This window comes from Protopterus annectens, chromosome 9.part0, assembly GCF_019279795.1.
Source record: "Protopterus annectens isolate FY-2018-M chromosome 9.part0, PAN1.0, whole genome shotgun sequence".
Taxonomy (NCBI): Eukaryota; Metazoa; Chordata; order Ceratodontiformes; family Protopteridae; genus Protopterus; species Protopterus annectens.
In genome coordinates this window covers 162,657,861-162,679,891 of record NC_056743.1, presented here as the reverse complement: position 1 = coordinate 162,679,891, position 22,031 = coordinate 162,657,861, and the positions used below count along the sequence as shown (strand labels likewise).

The window sequence follows — 22,031 nt, the reverse complement described above, 5'->3', positions numbered from 1 at the left end:
AAGAGGGGGCCACAGAGTAACAGAACATCATTGTTATCTTAGCCAAAGACAGAGCTATGAAACTTGGGTTAGCTTTGTCCAGGCTTAAACTGAGAAGCATTTCCTGAATTAAAGTGAATGAATAAAAGGGATATAGCAAAGTTCAGATCAATGGGAAAGAGAAGTTATTCAGCTTGCATATACTCTGATAATGAATAAAGGAGCAAAATGTATGAAGCTGACTGTAGAGATGTGCATAAAAAAGACCCATCCATATAGTCTCCAGATCTTGCTTCCATACTTGGACCAGAGTTAACCATCTGCTGAGGGGAGTCTGCCAACTGTTTCTTTATCATGGGAAATGTACTCCCAAGAGCTGATGACAGCAGTGAATAACCCAGTGCCAGATCAGACATCTCTCGACAAAGCAGCAGGGATCTGGCAGTCTCTGTCTGCTGAACTACCACATAACTGTTGAACTGAAGGTACTGATCAGAAGGCAAACTGAAAGGAAGCTATCCTGAAATGCTGCTTTCAAATTCTCTGCAAAGGTCTCTGTGGGAGAGCTGTTTTCTACAAGAAATCCACTTGTTAACTTTATAAACTGACATCTATCCCTGACACCCCAAAACTGCTTTACTACCAAAAATAATAGGTAAGAATTATAATGGTGCATATTTCCCTAAAAGAGTACTTAACTGCACTCTGGAAGCTAGATCATGCTGACACAGTAGTATTCAGAACTCACGTCAACTTACACATCTTTATTTCTAATACTTGATCAAGAAAAAGCTAAAGATGGTCTGGGAAGACATCCTTTCTATATCAAAGGTGTGCTGACATCCACATGGGAGGGCATCTGCCTGGAAGAAAGAACAAAGGATGAAAAGCTCTGGAAGTTGGGTTGGACTTGGGCATCCTGTAGCAGAAACCTCAAAATCATACCCTCAGCAACAGTAAACAATGTAATGAACATACAAGATTACCTTGTTTTAAAATTTTCATTCACTACATCTTGATTTCCAAAACGTGATTCATAATACAATTACAAAATAGCATAAGATAAAAAGTTAACAGTACTGAATGAAATGCAAATTCTGAGACTTTAGAAAGTCCATGCAAAATGTTTCAGACAGTGAAACTACAAAGCTTATAACAAGAATGTTAAACATTACTACTTTCGCAGCACTGACTAGTGCCTTAGAAACAATTACACAGCAGACAATGAAAAAATATACCTTTTTTTCTGAAGAGAACACTCTATTTAAATTTATTACAGAGGAACAAATTATGAAAACAAGCTCACCCTGTGTACAGGGCAACATCTGACTGGGTGAGTAGCTCAAGACCCTGCTGTAAACATGGCTTCCGGAAGGAACCTGAAAAGCCTCACCAGACTAAGTAGGGCTGAATCCTGACTAAACACTCTTTCTGCAGGAAACCAGAGGATAGCAAACAGGTTGTGGCTGCAGATGCTGGGTTACATACATTGGTCAAAATTGAATGCCATTCATATCAAGATATCTTTTTTGACTAAGATCTTATAGTCATGGCACATTAGATTTTAAACATCAATTTTGATAACACCTAACTGCAGGAATTAATCAATGCTTTTGAAAATTGCAGCACTGTTTTCATATATTAGCAGCATTGACTCGTGTGTGTGCACACTTTGCAATTTTTCTGAGGTTTTCTGAAATATTTCTCAGTACTGCTAAGTGAAGTCCTGTCATGGACTGAAGGCTGTATTGCTTATATAATTCTAGAAAGTTGTTTTTTTTTACTTCCACAATTAACATAAAGAAAACAATATGGAACACATTACAAAACTATAAAAAATAAATGGTATTTTGTACAACTGAAATCTCAACACAGTGTGCTAAGTTTACAAAAATACATTCTGTAAGTGTCCCTTTATAATGAAAGCCACTAAGACTCCTGGAAATATACCATGCATAGTAAAAGTTAAAGGGAAAAATGTTCTCTCTTAGGACTGCACCTGGTAAACAATCATTATCAAACTACTAAACTTAGATTAAATATAAAAAAGGCTTCCCACTGCTCCCTCTTCTCATCTTTAAGAAGGAGCAATTGCAGACCTTTCTGGTAGCAAACTGAATAATAACATATTCACAATCCATTTACAACCTGCATTTAAACAATGCAGATATGGTGTACAGTTTACAATGTTATGTTTGTCATGCCTTCCAAAATTTGAACCACATCACTGCATGTAAAAATTTAACACCTAATGCCTCTGCATCGTAGACTGTTCAATAAGATAAAACCATGTCAAACAAGCATATGTACTCTGCAGAAGTACATACTTTAAATGCACAAAGCAATCAAAGTAAGTAGAGTGCATGTCACAACACCACCACTTTTCCTCTACAGGACACAAAGCAAACAGTACTGAATGTCCTCTGCTGCTGTCAGCTGTGAACATTTCTGCAGAGTAAAGAGCTATGTGTACTACAAGTATCATATTGCAGTCAACAATGTGCATGCAGTACAAGCAAATAATAGTCTACATCTGGCTACATTTGATTCTATTCCAGTGACGGAAGGCCACCTCAATCCCAAACCTTCCAAACAGTCAGAAAGGTGTTTTGCTGTCATCATTCTCCTGGTTCTTTACGCTTATGCTTTTGCTGCTGCGTTTTGACATTTTCCTTTCCTTTCGTTTTTGTACTCTGAGGAGATAGGTTGCATACTATTCCTTTATATTTTGCCTGGTTTGAGTTTGAGCTTTCAGTTCCTCTGGAACGCCGCGGTGTACTCCGAGTTGCAGAATTTCTACCAATGCCCTGCTCCTTCATTTCTTTCAGAAGGCCCTCTTGTTTCATTGCTACCATTTCCTCACGGCTCCAGATTAAAATGTTGAAACCTGTTTTTTATGTGAAATAAAAAGTTACAAATAAAATATTTTTAAAATTTTTTAAACACTTCACAAGCTGAACTCTTAGACTGCATAATAGAAGAAAAGAGGTATATACGGTACTTACCATAATGTTGGCTCATTTAAAAGATACAAATTATGGATACTGACCCAGTGTAGGTGTCAGACTTTGAGCATTCATAACTGTCACTCCTCACTGATATCCAGCTACAAAATGTTTACTCCCCTTTCCCCTCCATATTCTTAGCTGCCTAGGTGAATCTCATAACAAAACACAAAGGGAAGTGATAGAAATCTGAATTAAAACTGATCCATCAAAATACCAAAAGACTCTCTCTCTCTCTCTATATATATATATATATTTTTTTTTTTTTACAGATAACCATGAAGATTCACTGTGTAAATAAGTTCTACCTTATTTCTCTTGTAGCAGATCCCTATGATGACTTAAAGTTTGTGTTTTTTTCTTTATAACATAACTGATTCTTTAGGTTATTAAATCTTTTATATCCAAAACTAAGCTGCCCATTTCCAACCCCTTCAAATTATGGTAGTTGCCGTACCATTGGCCAATATTTCTTAATAATATGTATAGCTTGAGACGTATTCCTATTATAAGTTACTACCCATCTACATTTAGATTTAAGATTTATATCAACCCGTAGCCTGCAGGCCACATACGGCCCTCAGAGCTCTTCCATGTGGCCTACGACCTTTAACTGCAACTTCAGTGTATCCAAGTGCCAAAACTATTTTTTTTCATTTGCTGTTGCAGTTACAGGTCACAGGCATGAAAAACAGTGTGTGCCTGTGCCAAAGCACCCTTCCCATTTTGTTTTTTTTTTTCATGCCAAACTAGGATCTGTGTGTTCCCGCCGAAGAATTAGTGTGTGTGTGTGTTCGCGCTGAAGAGGGATTTGTTGCCTTACAGCACCTAATTATTAATAGGCAAGTGCGGAGTGAGTGAATGAGTGAGAGTATGCATGAAAGCAAAATGTTTGTGTGGGTGAAAGTAGAAGAAGAGTGTGTGTGTGTGTGTGTGTGTGTGTGTGTGTGTGTGTGTGTGTGTGTGTGTGTGTGTGTGCATGAGAAATGCAGGTTTTATTGAAATTTGGCCTGAAATGCTGAGTTCACTGAAAATAATGTGATTTTGCCATTACTCAGGCAATACAGAGACTTACTGTTATTTCTCCTGCAAAAAAAATGGAAAATCAGAATGTAATTTGAAGTGGTACAGGCAATGAATCAGTAAAGTGATAACTTCAGAATGAATGCACACAGACAGACCCAGGAAGATAATCTCTGCAGGATGCTCATACACATGACTATAAATACATGAATAGAATATCTGACTATTAGAGAGTAGATACTGAGTATTTTCTCAGAAGCCACAGTTGCTGTTTAAAATAATGTTATTTGGGGAGAACTGAGTTTATTTGTGTTACTCAGCTAGTTTGACAGTGCAGCTGACAATAGTTATGTGCTTTTAGTGCTGGGCTGCATAAAACAATGCTTTGTATGGTTATGAGCTTTTTAACAAAAGGGACACAGTTTGCTCACACATACACCAGTTACCAGTTACTATGGGAAAAAGTACATCTGTAGAAATGAAGCCTTAAAGTAGACTTTGAGATGATGCATTACCATCTATTTGAGTGGAGCTTGGCTACAAATGGTAATCTCTGTAGGTTAATCAGTTTCTGATGAAGTGAATACATTTGGAATGAAAGTGGAAAAACTGAACATTATGTAGGTATGGTCATGTAAGCTCTCCGCCAACACAAAAGACAAGTCAGTTGTAGGTCTGCTCTAGGTAGCTATACCCTTGTAGATAATTTTCTGCCTGAAAACAGTGACCTCAATCTTTGGATAATTAACTTCAATCTATGGTGAATTTGTATTGCTTTAATATTTATAGAAAAAATTGTGTAATTGTCAAGCAGTTCACATACATAATTTGTCATGTGCAAATATTAAAAGCAATCACATGTTTTAGCGAAATAGTTCATTAGTGATTAGTTTGAAGATGCTGTAAAAAGAGTTATTTGCAAAAGGTGTCACTTATTAGAAGGTCTTTATTGTCAAAGGTGCCAGAGTATATAGTCTTTTGGAACAACATACAAAATTCTGCCATATGATTTTTTATGCCTTATTTATCTATTTATTTTCCTCTCTGGTATGTTGTGGGTTTATCCATGTGCATTACATGTTGTACAGCATCAGGTTATTCTAATAACATTTGTGTTGAACAAGTTGTCATCACATCATCAGAAGAGCATATTGTGCCATTCCCACTGCAGATATGACTATCATACAATTAAGCATCATACGGGTATGCAAAGGATGGTAACATACAGCATAAAGTATCTTCTGTATCCAACATGTGTCCTTTGGCTATCTAGGAAATCTACAGACTGAATGAAGCTAAAATCATTTTCAAGTGCTTACCAATCACCAGTATAGATGCTGGTTCTATTTTCACTGTGCATTTCAAAATAAGAAAGGCAGTGTTCTATTTGTTTTCAAGAGGGGCAGAAGGCTTTTCAACAATAACTTGAGTGTTTGCTGTCTCATGTAATGTGACATGCAGATGATTAAGCTATTTTTCTTGCAAAAAGAATGCCAAAAGTCACCCGTACCTCCTAAAGTTCTCCACTCAAGGAAGAAGAACTGGTTAACCAGTTCTGGTGCCCTTTCAAATGCTAGCAGAACAAAAGGAGTGCTTTCTACTTAAATTTATGCTAATGCAAAACCCGTTATTCTATCAACTTTCTAAGTCTGTAGTAGCAATATTTAAAAACTGTCCCTGTTTTTGGACTTTTGTCCCACTTTTATTTATGGCTTTGTCCAGATTTTGTGCTGTAATAGTTTGAGAGGTAGGAGTGTAACCAGTGTGACAGTGGAGAAAATAAGTGGGTAACTCATACTAGTTGTCAGACTTTTTGTATCGAGTATAAACCTATAGTCATGATCTACAAATGATGCAGACTTTCTAAGCTTTATGGACATTCTTCATATAATGTGTTTGTGGTGATGTGAGATTTTTTAGCTATTTTCTTGCAGACAGACTTCACAGAATTACTAAAATTATTAGCAAATTCAGTACTGTAATTCTGTGAAAGTGAAGCTTCAAATGCCTGGTAGGCTGTTGTACTATTATACCTTACATAAGCAATTTTAAAATAACTAGTGTAACTGAATTCAGAATTCTAATTAGGACAGTGAATTTTTATATGATTAGTATATTGTTAAATACCGAAGCCCTATTTCAGTTAATTTGATAAATAATTAAAGGTAATATAGTTATTTTTAATGCGTCTCTTGTGGTTGCAGCTTGGGGGTGGTGAAGGAGTACAGAACTGGTTTATAGGATTATATCGAAGTTTTATGTGATGGAAATATGTCAGCATCTCATGCTGAATTGTGCGTTGGTTGTTAGTTGCAACATATCCTCCTGTGCAATATTGGTTACTATGGTACACCTTGGCTACTGGAAGTGGGGGGGGTGGGCCTCCAGGTGCTTTATGCAGGGAAATGCAAGGATGAGTTTGAACTGCCAGAAGTATATGGATTATTTTCTGTTTTAATGCATCGCTTTTGCTCATAAATTCCCTGACTCGACAATTATCACAACTGTCAAGTTTATCAACTTAAAGATGTCATTCTGGGTAAATAAAATTGTGGGGGATACACAGGTGAGATGGGTTCCATAGTAAATCATGCTACAAGAGTTTAGAGATATTGATTATTAATATGTACAGATGTTCTGCTGTAGGCTAGTGTGTGTGACTTTATATACCTAGGAAGGGTTCCATACCAGTTTATTGTATTAAAAAAAATTAACTACGATGTTAGCGTTAACTGTTAGATTAAGAATTAGAATGAGAATTAGAATTTTAAGGCAAATATTAGGAATTTATTACATTTATTCATTGTTTGAATGCACCTACAGTACAGCCAGGAGGTCGATTTTGGTTGCCCGCGGCAGCGAAAGAGTTAACTATATGATATATTTTATATGCAGCCCCAAGACAATTTCTGTTCACTCAATGTGGCCCCGGCAAGCCAAAAGTTGTACACCCCTGTTTTATATTATGATCATGCATTTCTTGAAATTCTCTACTTTCAGAAAAAAAATTGGTTTAATCTCCGATCTCTCCTTTGCAAGCTCTCTCTCTATTGCAGCTACTCACTGCTCATTGTAGCCTCTAGCTATAAAATCACTGGCCATAGTTTTCATTTGGATGCACATTTCACTATCTGTTGTATTTAGCTTAGCTACTCGTATCATCTGATTTCTAACAATATTTTTAAAAATGTGTGGTGAATGCATATTGGTATGGTGTAAATATATATTCTTTCTCACTTTCTTTTTATATAAAGTAGTTTTTAGCCTTACTGCAATATTTTTAATTAGTCTTGTATCCAAAAAAAATCTATCTGGAAGAAATGTATAGTTTTTTTTTAAAATTCAAAAACTTGGTGGTAGTATTTATATAGGTTACAAATTCATGTTTTAAAACTAGTGAAGCTTCCCATATTAAAAATAAATCACCAACAAATCTCTTCTAAAATAGTACATTATGATAGTACTGATTACGCTGTTCTGACAAAACATACTCATTCTCCTATGCATTCATACCAATATTTGCAAAGGTGTTGGCCATGGGTACCCATGGCCACACCTTTTTGTTGTTTACAATACTTATCACGAAACAAAAACATTACTCGTCAACACTATGTTTAACAGTGTACATATCAGGTTTATATCTGATGTAGTAAAAATAGTTTCCTGTGAGATATGTTCTCTAATATATTCAATTCCTTTTTTGTTTGGTTTTGAAGGGAAATAGTGAATTTACATCTAAGGACAGAAAATAGCAATCTATTATAGTATTGTTACTTCACCAGTTGAATAATTGTTGTAAAAAATCAGATGTGTTGTTAATTGTTGTGAATAACTGTAAAACTGCTTTCAAGAAACTCTGAGATAAGTTCAGTGACCCACCCTCTCACGGAAACTACAGCTCTTAATGGGGGCTTAGTTAAAGACTTACGACTTTTAGGAACACCACATATGATGGGCAAATTTAGGTGTCGGTATATGCAGATATTCTAATAAAGCTAAAGATATTTTACCATTTATATGCATATTATATACAACAGAGTTAACTTCAGTAATAATTGTCATAGCATCTTTTCTCACTACTTGTATGTAGTCATCTGGGGCTAACATATCTAGCATTGTTGTATTATAATATACAGCATACAATACAACCACTCCTCCTCCTTTATCAGCATTTTTGACTACTATATTGGTATTATTAATCAATGATTGTATGGCTGCATTTTGTTTATTGGTCAAATTATAAAATGTTTTCCTTCTTGCATTCATAAATAAGTCACAGATTTCACTTTCAGCTGCTGTTTTAAATGCTGATATTACAGGATTGCTTACATTACATTACATTACAGGGACGGCTTGCACCTGTCACCCCTGGGCTTTTGGATATTGGCAAAGGCTCTTGCTACCCCCATAGTGCCTTTTTTAGGCAAGGCTCAAAAGACAAACCCACCTCTATAGGTATCACAAGGGATAAGAAACTAAGAGTAATGCTACTCAACGCCAGAATTCTAAACCTCAAGATGCACGCACTCGAAACTCTCCTTAGCATGGAGAACATCGATATCTGTGCCGTAACAAAAACCTGGTTCAGAGCTCCTGAAAGCACCCCAGCACTACCAGGTTATACCTCATACCATGCTTTTTGGCCCCAAAACTTGGACCGAACCACAAAAGGAGGGGGAGTATCGATATTCATCAAAGATACTCACACCTCCAGGTTGGTGGCAAAGCACGAAGCATCAGAGACTATCCATGTGCAACTAACAGTGGGTAAAACTGACTTCCAGTTTATAGCCTGCTACAGACCACCCTCCCAAACCCAGGAACCCCACTCGGCCTTCCTGAGAACACTGGAAAATATGAAGGTCTCTCCAAACACCATTATATTGGGAGACTTCAACTACCCAAACATAGACTGGGAGCATTACTCTAGCTCCAACACCCTAGCCCAAAGGTTCCTAGAATTTATAAACTCAAATGCTATGGAACAACTTGTTACCACTCCCACAAGAGGGGAAAACATACTGGACCTGATCATCACCAACATGGGGACTCTATGCTCCAGACCAGAAGTGTATCCCTCACTGGTAAGATCAGACCATAAACTAATCTCACTGGATATTCACATCCCGACTCCACCCCCTGCCCAGAAAACCACAGTGAAAAACTTCTCTAAAGCAAATTTCACACTCCTCAAAACCAAGGTGGAATCCTTCAAAGCCCCCAGGCCTGTGGAAAATACGGCCCAGACCGCAGAATCCTTTATAAACGCATTCTATGAACACCTTCAGGAATGCATGGATCAAAGCCAAGACCCAATCCTCCAAAGGCAGACGTCCTGTCTGGTGGACCCCAGCCATAAACAAACTATACAATAGAAGGAGGAAGCTACTAAATGATAGAGCAAAATCCCAAAAAGGGAAGGCATCACTGATCAGTATTAGCAAAAAACTACGGGCACTCATAAAATTGTCTAAGGCCAGCTTCGAGAGAAAAATTGCACAGGACACTAAGGATAATCACAAGGTTTTCTTTAGTTATGTTAGGAACCTGGGTGGTAATTCCCAGATATGCTCAGAATTAGTCCAAAATGACAAAAAATACACCGAACCCACAGACATTGCCAACATCCTAGCTGACAGGTTCAGCGCAAACTTCTCCCCCCCTCCCCACCAAAAGGGCAAATATCTATCCCAGCAGAGTGCTGCTCCCCTGACATTTCAGATGCTCAGGTAAGAGCCGCCCTCTCCAAAGCAAAAAACACAGCATCAATGGGACCAGACGGTGTCCCGGGCTGCGTCCTACATGAACTCCAAGAAGAGCTAAACCCAAACATAAAACTACTGTTCAATCTCAGCCTTACTACAGGATATGTGCCAAAAGAGTGGCGTACAGCAACAGTGGTCCCTCTCCATAAAGGTGGTGCCTCAACGGATCCTGGAAACTATCGCCCCATAAGCCTGACTAGCTTGGTCTGCAAAGCTATGGAAAGGATCATCATGGACCTCATAAATAAAGATATTGGGGACCTACAGACACTGGATCCTACCCAGTCCGGCTTTGTTAAGGGCAGATCCTGCCTCTTAAACCTGGTTGATTTCTTTGAAACAGTCACCAAGGCCATTGATGAGGGGAAGGTGGTCCACACAGCCTACCTGGACCTCGCAAAAGCCTTCGATACAATACCCCACTTGGGCATTATAGATAAGCTCACCAGCTTAAAAATAAACCCCTATGTCACTAGATGGATTGCAAACTGGCTCAAGGACAGAACCCACATGGTTAGAATTGCTGGAGCCATGTCAGACTCCAAACCAGTTACAAGTGGTGTCCCACAAGGCTCAGTCCTGGGACCTCTCTTGTTCGGTATATATTTCTCGGAAGTACAGGCCAACACGGAAGGACTGTGGCTGACCAAGTTCGCAGATGACTGCAAACTGGGCGCCATAATCGACTCTCCAGCCGACACAAGCATCCTCCAAAAGGGCCTCATAGAAACAGACAACTGGTGCCAGAGCCATGGCCTCAAGCTAAATGCCAAAAGTGTATAGTCATCCCCTTTGGCAAAAACAAAGTGCCCACAAATTACCACATAGGTGGTAATCCATTAAGTACAGAAGAGGTAATTAGGGACCTGGGGACCCAAGTTGATAGCAGTCTCTCATTTGACAACCACGTGGCCAAAGTGGTTAGAAAAACATTTTATATAGCCCACCTAATCATGAAGGGATTCACATCTAGATCAGGGGAGGTCATTGTGCCTCTTTACTCATCCCTCATCAGGCCCATAATTGAGTACAATGCCCCTTTTGGGATGTACCTTACCAGACACCTGCAGCAACTGGAAAGACCCCAAAAGTACCTCACCAAGAGGATCAAAGGGCTCAAACAGATGCCATATGCTGCCCGGTTAAAGAAACTCCAGCTCTATTCAGTGGCATACCGCCTGTTCAGAGGTGATCTGTGCCTGACGTATAAAGCCATGTCCAACCCGGAATTAATGGACATGCTGCACCTCAGAAAATCAAAATCCCATCGAGCTACACGCTCGAGAGACTTGAACCTCAGCACTGAAATAAATAGGACATGCTGGAGGGACAGATTCATAACCCAGAGGCTCCCTTCACTCTGGAATAAAATCCCAGTCCAGGTTAGGCAGAGTCCCTCATTGACTCTCTTCAAGAGGAATCTTGATGAGTGGATGGAAGATCGTAGGTTTACCCCGGGTATCACTTCTGTGTCACTCTTAGACAGAGGCACAGTATACTAACCTCGAAAAAGGGCATAGCAAAATAAATTTAAAATGGGTGGCGAAAGCCAAACACATTCTGGCTAGGCAAATAAATGCCCTAGGGCAGATAGCCTAGTATGAACCTATGAACCTATGAACATGTATGTAAGTACCTGTCTGCTTATTAGTTGATCGTCTTGTCCATATAACAACTTTAAATTCAATTTCCTCATAAAGACACCCACCTATTTCAATTCCTCTGCATCAGAAATAAAAGAAAAAAGCATTACAACTATACAAGAGTAACCCCTTCTTAATGTACATTTATTCCGAATTGCTCTATTAATGTAGGACTAGTGCATCATTATAATCGATTAAAACTCAAGATCAACAATCTCATATGTTGATCCTCACCATATGCTTCAATTTTGGTTAATATTAAACTAAATGAGATAAAAGTGCGTACAGGAATTATTGTTGAATATATCTCAGATGTCTTAAGCCTAGCCAGTGCCATGGATAGAGGGGATACAGAGCCCTAACTATGACAGACGTGACCCAAGTTTGATAAGTGGCTCTGGCATAGATAGATGGGTGCACCAATCCTAAGGGGGCATTCACCTGGTTGCCCCTCATACTCAGTCCATAGAGACATTCGGGGCATTGCCCTTAGTGGTGAAGAAAGGAGGACACTGACTGAGTGGACGTGGAGGTCGGGCAATATGGCAGCACATTTCCACTGCATGCCCACCTACTGGACATTAAGAGGCAAGCATGCTGGTGAATCGGATGCAGAGCATAAAGCAGAAAAAACCCAAGCAGCAATATGACGCTGCACCAGGATGCCTTGATCTCATTAACATCCCAAGCATGGACTGGAGTACGTTTGAGGGAGTAAGGAGAATAGAACAGCCTGGCAGACAAGCAGAGGCACTTGTGGCATCTGCCAGTCAGCTGAGGGGTGCAAAAAAAGTTCATAAGCAATAATTGGCATGAAAAACTGCAATTTTCGACTGGTACAAGTTCAGCAAAATATAATTAACTAAATCTGACGACTGCCCATGGCATTACTATTTCTTACATCTCAGTCAAAAAATCTTTTTCTGGATTTACGTCTCTGTTTTAATGTCAGCTATATCTTTTTTTCAACCCTACCCCCCAGACACAGGCTATTACACAAATAGCCTGAATGTTTTACCTGAGATGTCAAACTGGAAAGGACTAAATGTGTTAGGGTAGATACATGAAGAGGATTCTGCTTAAATTTTCTACCTATGGATGCTTTTATTATTTAAAATTTTATAACCTTTTCTAAGAGTATTTAGTTACTCCATTTGTTGGTGATAACAGGATGCAACAAATCAAGGACAAAGCTCAACAGAATCAGACACAAATCCAGAAATAATCAGACACACTTAAAATATTAGTACTAGCAACTTAAGACATTGATCAGTAGCGTAGCTAGTGTGTAGCGAAAGGGGCACCTGCCATAGGCGCAGAGTGTTGTGGGACACGATCAGCTGATCCAGATCTCTCTTTAATGCAATGCCGGCTTTTAAAAGCCAGTATTGCATCTGTGGTCAAACCTGAGTGCTGTAGCTGTGTGTGTGGTCTAAACATGTAGTAAGCATTTTGCTACAATTTAAAAGTCATTTTTTTTTTTTTTTTTGTTATCTAAAAACTGAGTGATGTGGGGCTCTGTGCAGTCAGGGTATAAAACTATAGTAACTTTTTGCTACATATGTAGCAAGCAGTTTGTTACAGTTTCAAAATAAGAATTTTTTTTAACTGAAACATGAGCACTGTAGTGATCCATGCAGGAAGGGTATAAACTGTGGCAAACAGTTTGCTACAGTTTAAAATTTAAAAAAGAAAGTGCATTTATTTATTTATTACTTAAAAATGTTGAAGGATGGCTGGGATTAGAGCACAGAAACAAGAACTGAATAGCTAGGGCAGGTGGGGGTGGGAGTAGGGCTTGCTGTGCATCTGGGTACTCGGTTAGTGTACCAGTAAAAGGAACGTCTTTTTTTTTTTTTTTTGCTCTTCAATGGAAGAGCTGAGATGGTGGGGTAGACCTAACAGTAATAAGCCTATCACTTACAATGTGGCAACTGACTTTTTACAGTGAATGCCTTTTTTTTCTGTTCTTCACTTGAAGAGCTCTGGGGGTGGGGTGCTAGTTCACAGTACCGGCCCAGAATGCTAGTTGAACCAGCTACACTTCTGACAGAAAAAAGAAGATTTCAATTAATATACATTTTCTGAAATTAAAGAAGTCTATAACTCTAATTATTGTCATTATATGTTCAGTGTAATTCACCACCTTTTCTCCAAAACTCACCGGTTTTAGGAGGGATTAAGAGGAATAGAGCGAAAATTTGAGTTAAACTGTGGGATGTCCCTGAAAAACCAGGGATCATTTGAGAAGTATGTTGGTGATTGTTTTAGATGTAAACCAAGTAGTCTGATGAAGCTGTTCTGCCTTTTCTGTTTTGTGCTCTATGGACTTTGCTGTCCAAGAAAAGCAGCTGATATTCACTTCCAGCCATAGTTTACACTTGTGTTTTTAATTTTTTTTAATGTTGTGTCAGTACAACAGTACAAGCCTTTGGGGATTTTTTTTACTCAGCTGAGTAACTGTGAAAAACTACCAAGAAAAAAACTGAAAACTTTTGTTTACCTAGTATATAAGTCACCTTTACTCCTCATGCAAGAAACCCAGGAATAAGAAATGTGGGTTTCTGCTTAAGAGACACAACTTTATAATAACCAACAGACCGGTTTATGCAAGAATTTCTGGAACTGGTAAAGAGCAGGACAATATGGATGCCTGAATGTTTTACTTGTGTTACTCACTACAAAAGCAGTGCAATACTTCCTGACCTATGCTGTATTTTATTATTTGCTGAAGTAAGCCATTTTATACTGTACACAATAAAAATAGTTGTGTTTTTAACTGAGCACATAAGTACTCTTTCTGAAGGCTTTAGGCAAAATATACATTATAAAGTTTACTGGTGTGTATCACTAACTGGCATGCTTACTGTTCATAAATTTCTGAGTTTATAATCAAGAAATTAGGTGTTATTTGGGGTCAGTAAAATGGTTATAACTGACTGGCATGGACGTAGTCTGAGAATAAAACTGATAGAGACCCCTTCCGGGTGAAACATTCACCAGAAGTCCATGGTGACATGTACACCAGAATGTTGGGAAAATACTCTAAAATGGAGAAACTCTAAAACTCCACAGTTCTAGTAAAGTCCATAAGCTCTATAGCAAATTGTCTGTCTCGTCTTTATTAAAACTTTTAGATGTATTGATGTCTCTTAATTTTGTGGTGAATGGAAAATGTTGCCACCACCAGAAAATTTCCTGTGCATACCCATGGCTAAATTAATTATACGACTGAAATGCATTCTTTATTTCTCTCACTGTTGCAGTTATCAACAATGGAAAGATTCTCAACACTAACCACTTTCGCCTGCAGGTGATTGGCAAAGAATAAGAAGGGGAATGTAATAAGAATCTTGACACTGCTGATGGTGTGGACAGAGGACCAGGAGTCTGCTTCAAAAAATATCTTGTGTGCAATTGATCAAATATTTTCAAAAGTTTGTCTTGAAATGTATCCCTTCTTGCTTTTTGGCAAAGGAAGGAACATTTGAATTTTCTAATATCCTTGGTTCTAGCAAGATAAAAATCTTAGTTATTTATGCACATCCAGAAAATGCAAAATCCATCCCCTATTATTACCAGATTTAGAAAACAACACAGGGAATTGAAATGTTTGGAACAAGGGTACTTCTGTTGCCACCTGCTGCATGAAAGAGGGGTTCACTCTCAGTGGCCCCCTGTCTTTGTTAAATTGCAGAAAGGGCTCCTTACACACCCAAGCCTAGAGGTCTACATTCCTACAGGCAGATGTGATAGCTGCCAAGAACACAGATTTCAGTTTCAAAAAATGTAGGTGTGCTGTAGCTGTTGCCTCAAAATGTGGAAAAGTTAACTTTTCTAAGACAAATTCCAAAATTTACAACCAAAATTGAAGGTGCTCTCTTCCTATGTAGTCTAAGGTGGAGAATGCCCTTCATAAATTGTTTGACAGGCGGCCAGGAGCATGAATGAGGTTCTAGAGGTATAAACAAAACCAAAAACTGAGAAATTACTAATAATCCAGAAGGCAGAATTCGCAAGAAACACACTATTTAAAACACCTTTAAAACTTTATTCCATAAGCGCTTTCGGCTAGAAACTACCAGCCTTCTTCAGACATTAAAAAAAATCATATTACTAACTCTTTTATAGCTCAACCCAACCACATAAATCTTAAAGACATAGTGTTTTAAAGCAACAACATATTAAAATACAATACTTTTGACAATACATTTTTTAAAAACATTTGTATAGTTTATATATAACTATCTTATCAAAAGTTTTTAATTTTAACTCACAAAAAATAGACCCTATATCATTTAACCCTGGTTAAGAAGATGCATTCAACTGTAAAATCTACTACAACTCTCTATGTTCTAAAAAAATACCCCATGGTCCCCCCTGGGGTTTTTTTGCAACTGTTTCAGTATGACAAATTTAAAGCTATGACTTGGGAATTCCTTTAAGTGTTTTACTAGAGCACTAGTCTCTTTATGTGTATGCATATCCCGTTGTTTAAATTTTCGCTCAGTCTTTCCCACATAATATGCAGGACAAGAGCTGCATTTTGCAGCATAAACCACTCCTGTTGTTTGACAAAAAAAAGCCACCAGAAACTATAACTGAACTATTAGGGGAAAGACCAAGATTTGTCTTTAAAACTGACAATTTAAAAAAATCTATTAGTACATCCGATTAAAAGATATGCTGACACTAATAACTTTACGGGGGGAAGTGAAACGTATGGTATGTGTATACTGCAAATACATCAATTTGAACAGTAGTATTGTTGTAGGAGATCCCCCAAGAAGAATTTTTCCAAGTTCTGTGAATTGTGCCACACTTGGTATTGTATATATTGCTGTGTGTGAAACATGTAACTATTTTTATGTGGGAGAAACTACTAGAAATTTACAGAAACGTATTTATGAGCATCTCTACGCAGTTCAGAATGGTGATAACAACAATGCATTGTTCAGACATAACAATGGAATTTGTCAAGGTAATAATTTTAACTTTAAATTTGTTATTTTAGAAAGAACCACAAAAGATGTAAAGGGAGGATTCTGGGAAAATAAAATTGACGAGAGTGAGCTCAGATGGCAATTGAGATTAAATGCAACATCTGACCCTGGGATAAATGACAGTACCTCTATTAAGCCAGTCCACAAGAGAAAAGCTATGTGTGTGTATAAAATGGGGTAATACCCCTTTAAAAACATTTTTAGGTCATCATGTGATCATTGTATTTTAGATATTTAAATGTCTGGTCATTTTAAACTCATGGTTCTGATGAAGTCATGTTTGACGAAAGCACTTAACCAATTGTTTTATTTTTGTGTTGAATAAACCTGTTTTTACCTTTGGGACTTTGAGCCTTATTGGTCACACCACCTGTGGATTTTGCTATTGCAGTTTAGTTTTTTATCCTTTGGTAGCATGCTTTAGTTTTCAATTATTTTATATGCTCTACTAATTATTCCTTTTTTAATGGCAACTTCTGTTCTAGATTCTATTAAAACTCTACCAGTGCTAGTCTTTCATTTAGAACCCCCCTATTTCTTTCTCTTTGCCTATACTTAAGATACCAATCCATGATAGGGGAGGCAATCTTTAACCTGCAATCCAAATAAATTCTTGTAATTTTCCCATTCTGTTATCTCTCCCTCTCTAGTTATTTGTTCCCAACAGCTTTGTTCCTTTGCCAGTTTTCTCCAATAAATTCCAGCCCCCTCTTGCCTATTGTCTGTATCCCTAACTGCAGTCATCCCTATCAGCAAAATTTCCTTTCTCCATTCCCATGTTGGTTTTGTTCTTAGAATACTTTCTGCTATTTTATGGATATAATATTCTGTATGATTACTTTTATTCTCCTTAAAGGCCCTGCTTCCAAAATCCCAGTTTCTCCTTGTTTCTTGAGCTTCCCCATTGTTTCATCATCATCCCTTTGCACTTTGAATTACAGTTTTCTGCTTGTGCTATACATAGGAGTCGTAACTGTGTAGCTCTGAAATACCCCTTCAAATTGGGTGATCTGAATCCACCTTGTTCTACTGGAAGGAACAGCTTATCCCACTTGACTCTTGCCATCTTCCCCACCCAGATGAAGTCTTTCATCTCTTTATTAATTGCTACCTACAACTTCTCCCCTGGTTGATAAAAATATGCCTGACCTGTGTATAAGCCTAAAGGGACTAAAAACATTTTAACTGCTTGTATCTTACTATTTATATTCATATAGCAAAGCTTCCATTTTCTCAGTTTTTATATTATCTTTTGTATAGTCTCTTCCCATATATCCTTAGCTGCCACACTAGAATAATTTTTAATCCATACTCCTAAATACTTCATTTTATCAAGTCCCCATAAATATGGGTATTCCTGAACCAGTTCATGTGTGAGTACATAATTTACTGATATTGCCTTGGTTTTAGCTTCATTAATTTTGTATCTTGAAAAGATCTGAAACTGTCTCAAAATATTCCACAACACTGTAATGTCTTTTTCTGGATTTATCAGGTATAAAATAATATCATCTGCAAATAAAGCCAGCTTTTCTTGACTACCACACCAATTATATCCTTGAATTTGAGTCCCTTATTTTCTCTGCCAAAGGTTCTAAATATAATGCAAATAATAAAGGGAAGAGAGGAGACCTGCTGGTTCCTCTGCTCAAGCAGAAATTATCAGAGAGGAACCCATCCACTTTAATTTTTGCCTCCAATCCCGCATATTTTCTCCTAATCAACCTTATAAGTTTTTCAGGAAATACAAATGCTTCCAATGCCCTGCTCATAAAGTCGCAGCTTACTCTGTCACATGCTTCCTCTGCATTAAGACCCACCAACAACAATGATATTTTTTTACATTCTGCTTCCCTCTGGATCATCAGTGTTCTGCTAATGTTGTCAAATATTTGCCTCCCATCCACAAAACCACATTGATCCATATCTATCAATTATTCTTTTTAGCTATTATAGACATGAACACTTTATAATCATGGTTTAGTATTGAAATGGGTATGAAGCTGGAAATGAAGGACCTTTACCCGCTTTAGGTATTACAGCTACCACTGCTTTCTTCCAGGATGGTGGTACTCCTCTTCCTCTTAAGATACTATTAAACAAAACCTTCCAGATCTTTATCAGTTTTTTTTCTCTTAGTTTTCAAACTTCCACAGGAATATCATCTATTCCTGGGGACGTTCCTGTACATTGCTTATACATCACAATTTTTATTTCATCTCCTCCTATCCTAACCGTTAGTAATTGAGCCTCCTCTACCTCTAGCCTTGGCAAATTTGATTCTTCCATGAACATTTTCATTTGTATCTTTTCTTGATTTTCACATTTTTTCTGCTTTATAGAGACTCTCATAGAATTTCCGAAATATTTCTAATACCTCTACAGATCTCTTGTTAACTTCCTTGTTATAGGCTCCCCAAGTCTGGCGACATCCCTTTCTACTTTCTGTTCACAGAGTCATTGTGCTAAAAGTTTTTGGCTCTAGTGTTATCAAAAAACAGTTGCTTAACAGCAATCTTTCTAAGTTCATACATATTATCGAGGTAATCCCTTATTTTCTGCCTAGCATTCTGCAGTTGATCCTCTTCTTGGTCTGTGATCCCCTATTGTGCAATACTTTAACATTTGTCAGTCCCTCTTAATTCTTGTTACTTCTTAACCATAGCTCCCTTTATTTTATTTCCACCCTGTTTTTAAACTCAACCTTAGTTTTATCCCACTCCCTAACTATATTTCAGAAGAAATTTCTAGCTCCTGAATAATCTGCACTACTCATTCCTTAAATTTCTCTTTTAACAGATAAGTGGGAAATTGCTAATGTCTCATTTTTATTTCATTACCCTGTGCTTTTATTTTAGCTATTATTGTTACATTATCTTAAACAGTTATCGGGTGCGTACCAAGACCTTCAATTAAATGTCCATGTTCCTGTGAAATGTAAATTCTGTCTAGCCAAGCAGTTTTTATATCTTGGGGAATAATATGTAAATTCACTCCAAACTCCTATTACTGAATTCACATCTTCCATGCCAAATATTTTCATAAATTTCTTCAAAAATCTACCCTCCTTTGTTATATTTTCCATTCTGGGCCCCCACAGACACATCTTTACTGCTGCAAATCAAATTCCAGTCCCATCTATAAGTAATATTCCTTGCTGATTATTTCTCCTAGAAGTTTCTTAAACTTCATTATAGCAGTTTTAGGTGGAATGTAAACACATGCCAGTTTAATCCTCCTCCTTTGCCAGTAGCCCCTTAACACAACAAATCTGCCATTATTATTTTTTATCATCTTCTATCGCTATTGGAGCTCCTCTTGCAATTAATATAAGTACTCATCTTTTCCTTTGTCCCAGGAATTCAGCTGAATAACCATCTTGAATACCTTTCATTATCAAATTCACATGTTCGGGTCTTTCTAAGTGTGTCTCCTGTAACATAGCTATTTGCACTCTACAATTTTTAATATAGTTCACTACTCTTTCTTCCTTGTTTTTATCTGTGAGGCCATTTAGATTTAAAGACTTTAAAGAAAGCATCACTGTATTAAAAGTTATTAATCCCACTGTTTATATATAACACCTTTTTTGTTAAATGTCTAGTTCCAGCTTTTGTGTTACATGTATAGACTGCTTGGCAGGTTGAACCTTTATACAGTTGTTTCTTGTCATATCCATTTGAGCCTATGTAACATCTTATAAAACTTTTTGTTTTACTGAAAGCCCTCAAACAAACAAACAAAAACAAAAAAAAAAAAACAAACTCACCCCCAATACCCCTTAAAACCTATTAACTTAATGCTAACACACAAAACTAGGTACACCTTCAAATATTGAAGTTTTAGCCTCCTAATATGAACAAAAGTCCCAAACTGACAGATACACCCACAGACTTGAATTAACCTAAAATAAAGGTTATCCATGCTGAGACGCATGATGCAGCCTGTGCTTCTACTAAGTGCTGATTGGTTTTGTGTTATCTTTATAGCTCTCCCAGCATAGGAAAACTCTGCATTTTTTCAGAGAACATTAACTACCTTGGGAAAGCCCCTGAATGCTTTCAGAGAACATTATCCACCTTGGGAAAACCCCTGAATCTTTTCAGAGAGCATTATCTCTTAGCCAATTTCTCTTTTCTTTTTTTTTCCCCGAGCCACTCACTCTCTGGGCTGTAGCCAGTTTCTCTTTATCAGATTGTCTCCATGGAGACATGAGAACCAGGCAGGCAGTTTCTCTATCAGATTGTTTCCAAGGAAACATGAAGACCAGCTGCAGAATTGTTACTCAGCATACATGTATATGCTAGAAAAAAAGCCTCATAATATTCAGTGTTCTTATTCATTTACTTGCTCTCTCTTTACTAAATCAGTCTAAGGTCTTTAATCCAGTCTTCCCCCATGCAAGAATGAGAAAAAAATATGGTAATTTTTCTTTTATCATGGCTTTTAACCAATGCTTTTTTTTCATTGCAGTGCCTACATTTCTTAAAACTGAAGAAGGGAGAAGGAAAAAAAACATCAGCACCTCTTTACAATCCCATTACATTTACAAATAACTGAAAAAACTTTACTTTATAGCATGTAAAGAAAGCCACATGCCACAAAATTTGTACTATTTAAGAAAAAAATCTTTACTTACAGTTAGCTTTCTCTCTCCTCTCTCTCCCAAAGAACTTTTCTGAACATTAATGACAAGAAGTAGGGCATATGCTTTAGAGTCCCCACAACAACAAAGTCTGAATGTTCAATATTTCCAGATGTTTTTGTTCTGTCATGTTTCACAAACTATTACTTAATAATCCCATATTAAGTTACTGGTCTGTTCATCTCCGAACTCCTGTCTCTTGCTTCATATATAACGTACTCTTGATTCTTCTAGTCAACTCTTGTGCTCCCTTCTTTTTTCCTAACATTTTCTGTTGAAAAATCTGAAAAGGTTTCACAGGTACAGTCCAAAAGAATAAGAAGCAGAATCTCCTTCTGTTTCACAGCTTACTTTTTTGTTGGACAAATGTTTGTATTTCCTCCTTAGCATGTACTTCATCAAAAAATGATTTTGTCCCTCCAGGGAAGAATACCTTGAAGACAGTTGGGTATAGCAGTTTGAATCTGACACCTGCATCTCAACATTCACTGAATAGTGGAATACATTTGCTCCTCTTCATTCTGGTGTACAATGACTAATCTTTCCCCACAAACACTCTGCTGTCTCCCACTTTTATACTTTGTCCTTCTGCCACAGTTTTGTCAGAAAGAGCTCCTTCAGCTGGTACGATTGCATCTTTATTATTAAAGGTCTAGGTTGCTTTCTTATAGCCAGGTTTGGAGCATACACATGATGTGCCCTTTCAACTAACAACTCCTGCTGTGGAATACCAATCCAGTTGCTTATTTGTGCTTTCATAAAATTAATGCAGTCTGTTCCTTCTAGCTTCCTTGTTATAGCTCAAAATCTCAGGTCTTCCCTATGTACTCTGTTCTCTAATATTTTTTTGAAACATCTCTTCCCGAGCAGTCTCATATTCAGCCAGCCTTTTCTTCATTTCGACCTATGATTTTTGCAGATTTACATTATCTCATCTGAATATCTGTTTGAAGCTTCTTCCATTTTTT

General features: G+C 37.5%; 1 protein-coding gene across 4 annotated transcripts in view; it reads right to left on the bottom strand.

Moving 5' to 3' along the window:
* Positions 1 to 966: 966 nt before the first annotated feature.
* DDB2 (damage specific DNA binding protein 2) overlaps positions 967 to 22,031 on the bottom strand; it is a 741,911-nt gene continuing 720,846 nt past the window's right edge. For 3 of the 4 annotated variants that reach the window (XM_044082699.1, XM_044082701.1, XM_044082700.1), the window contains exon 11: positions 967 to 2,866. In XM_044082699.1, coding sequence (XP_043938634.1) covers positions 2,598 to 2,866 — 269 coding nt within the window. In that variant the 3' untranslated portion in view covers positions 967 to 2,597. The remainder of the gene's footprint in view (positions 2,867 to 22,031) is intronic. The other variant, XM_044082702.1, reaches the window with a different exon arrangement.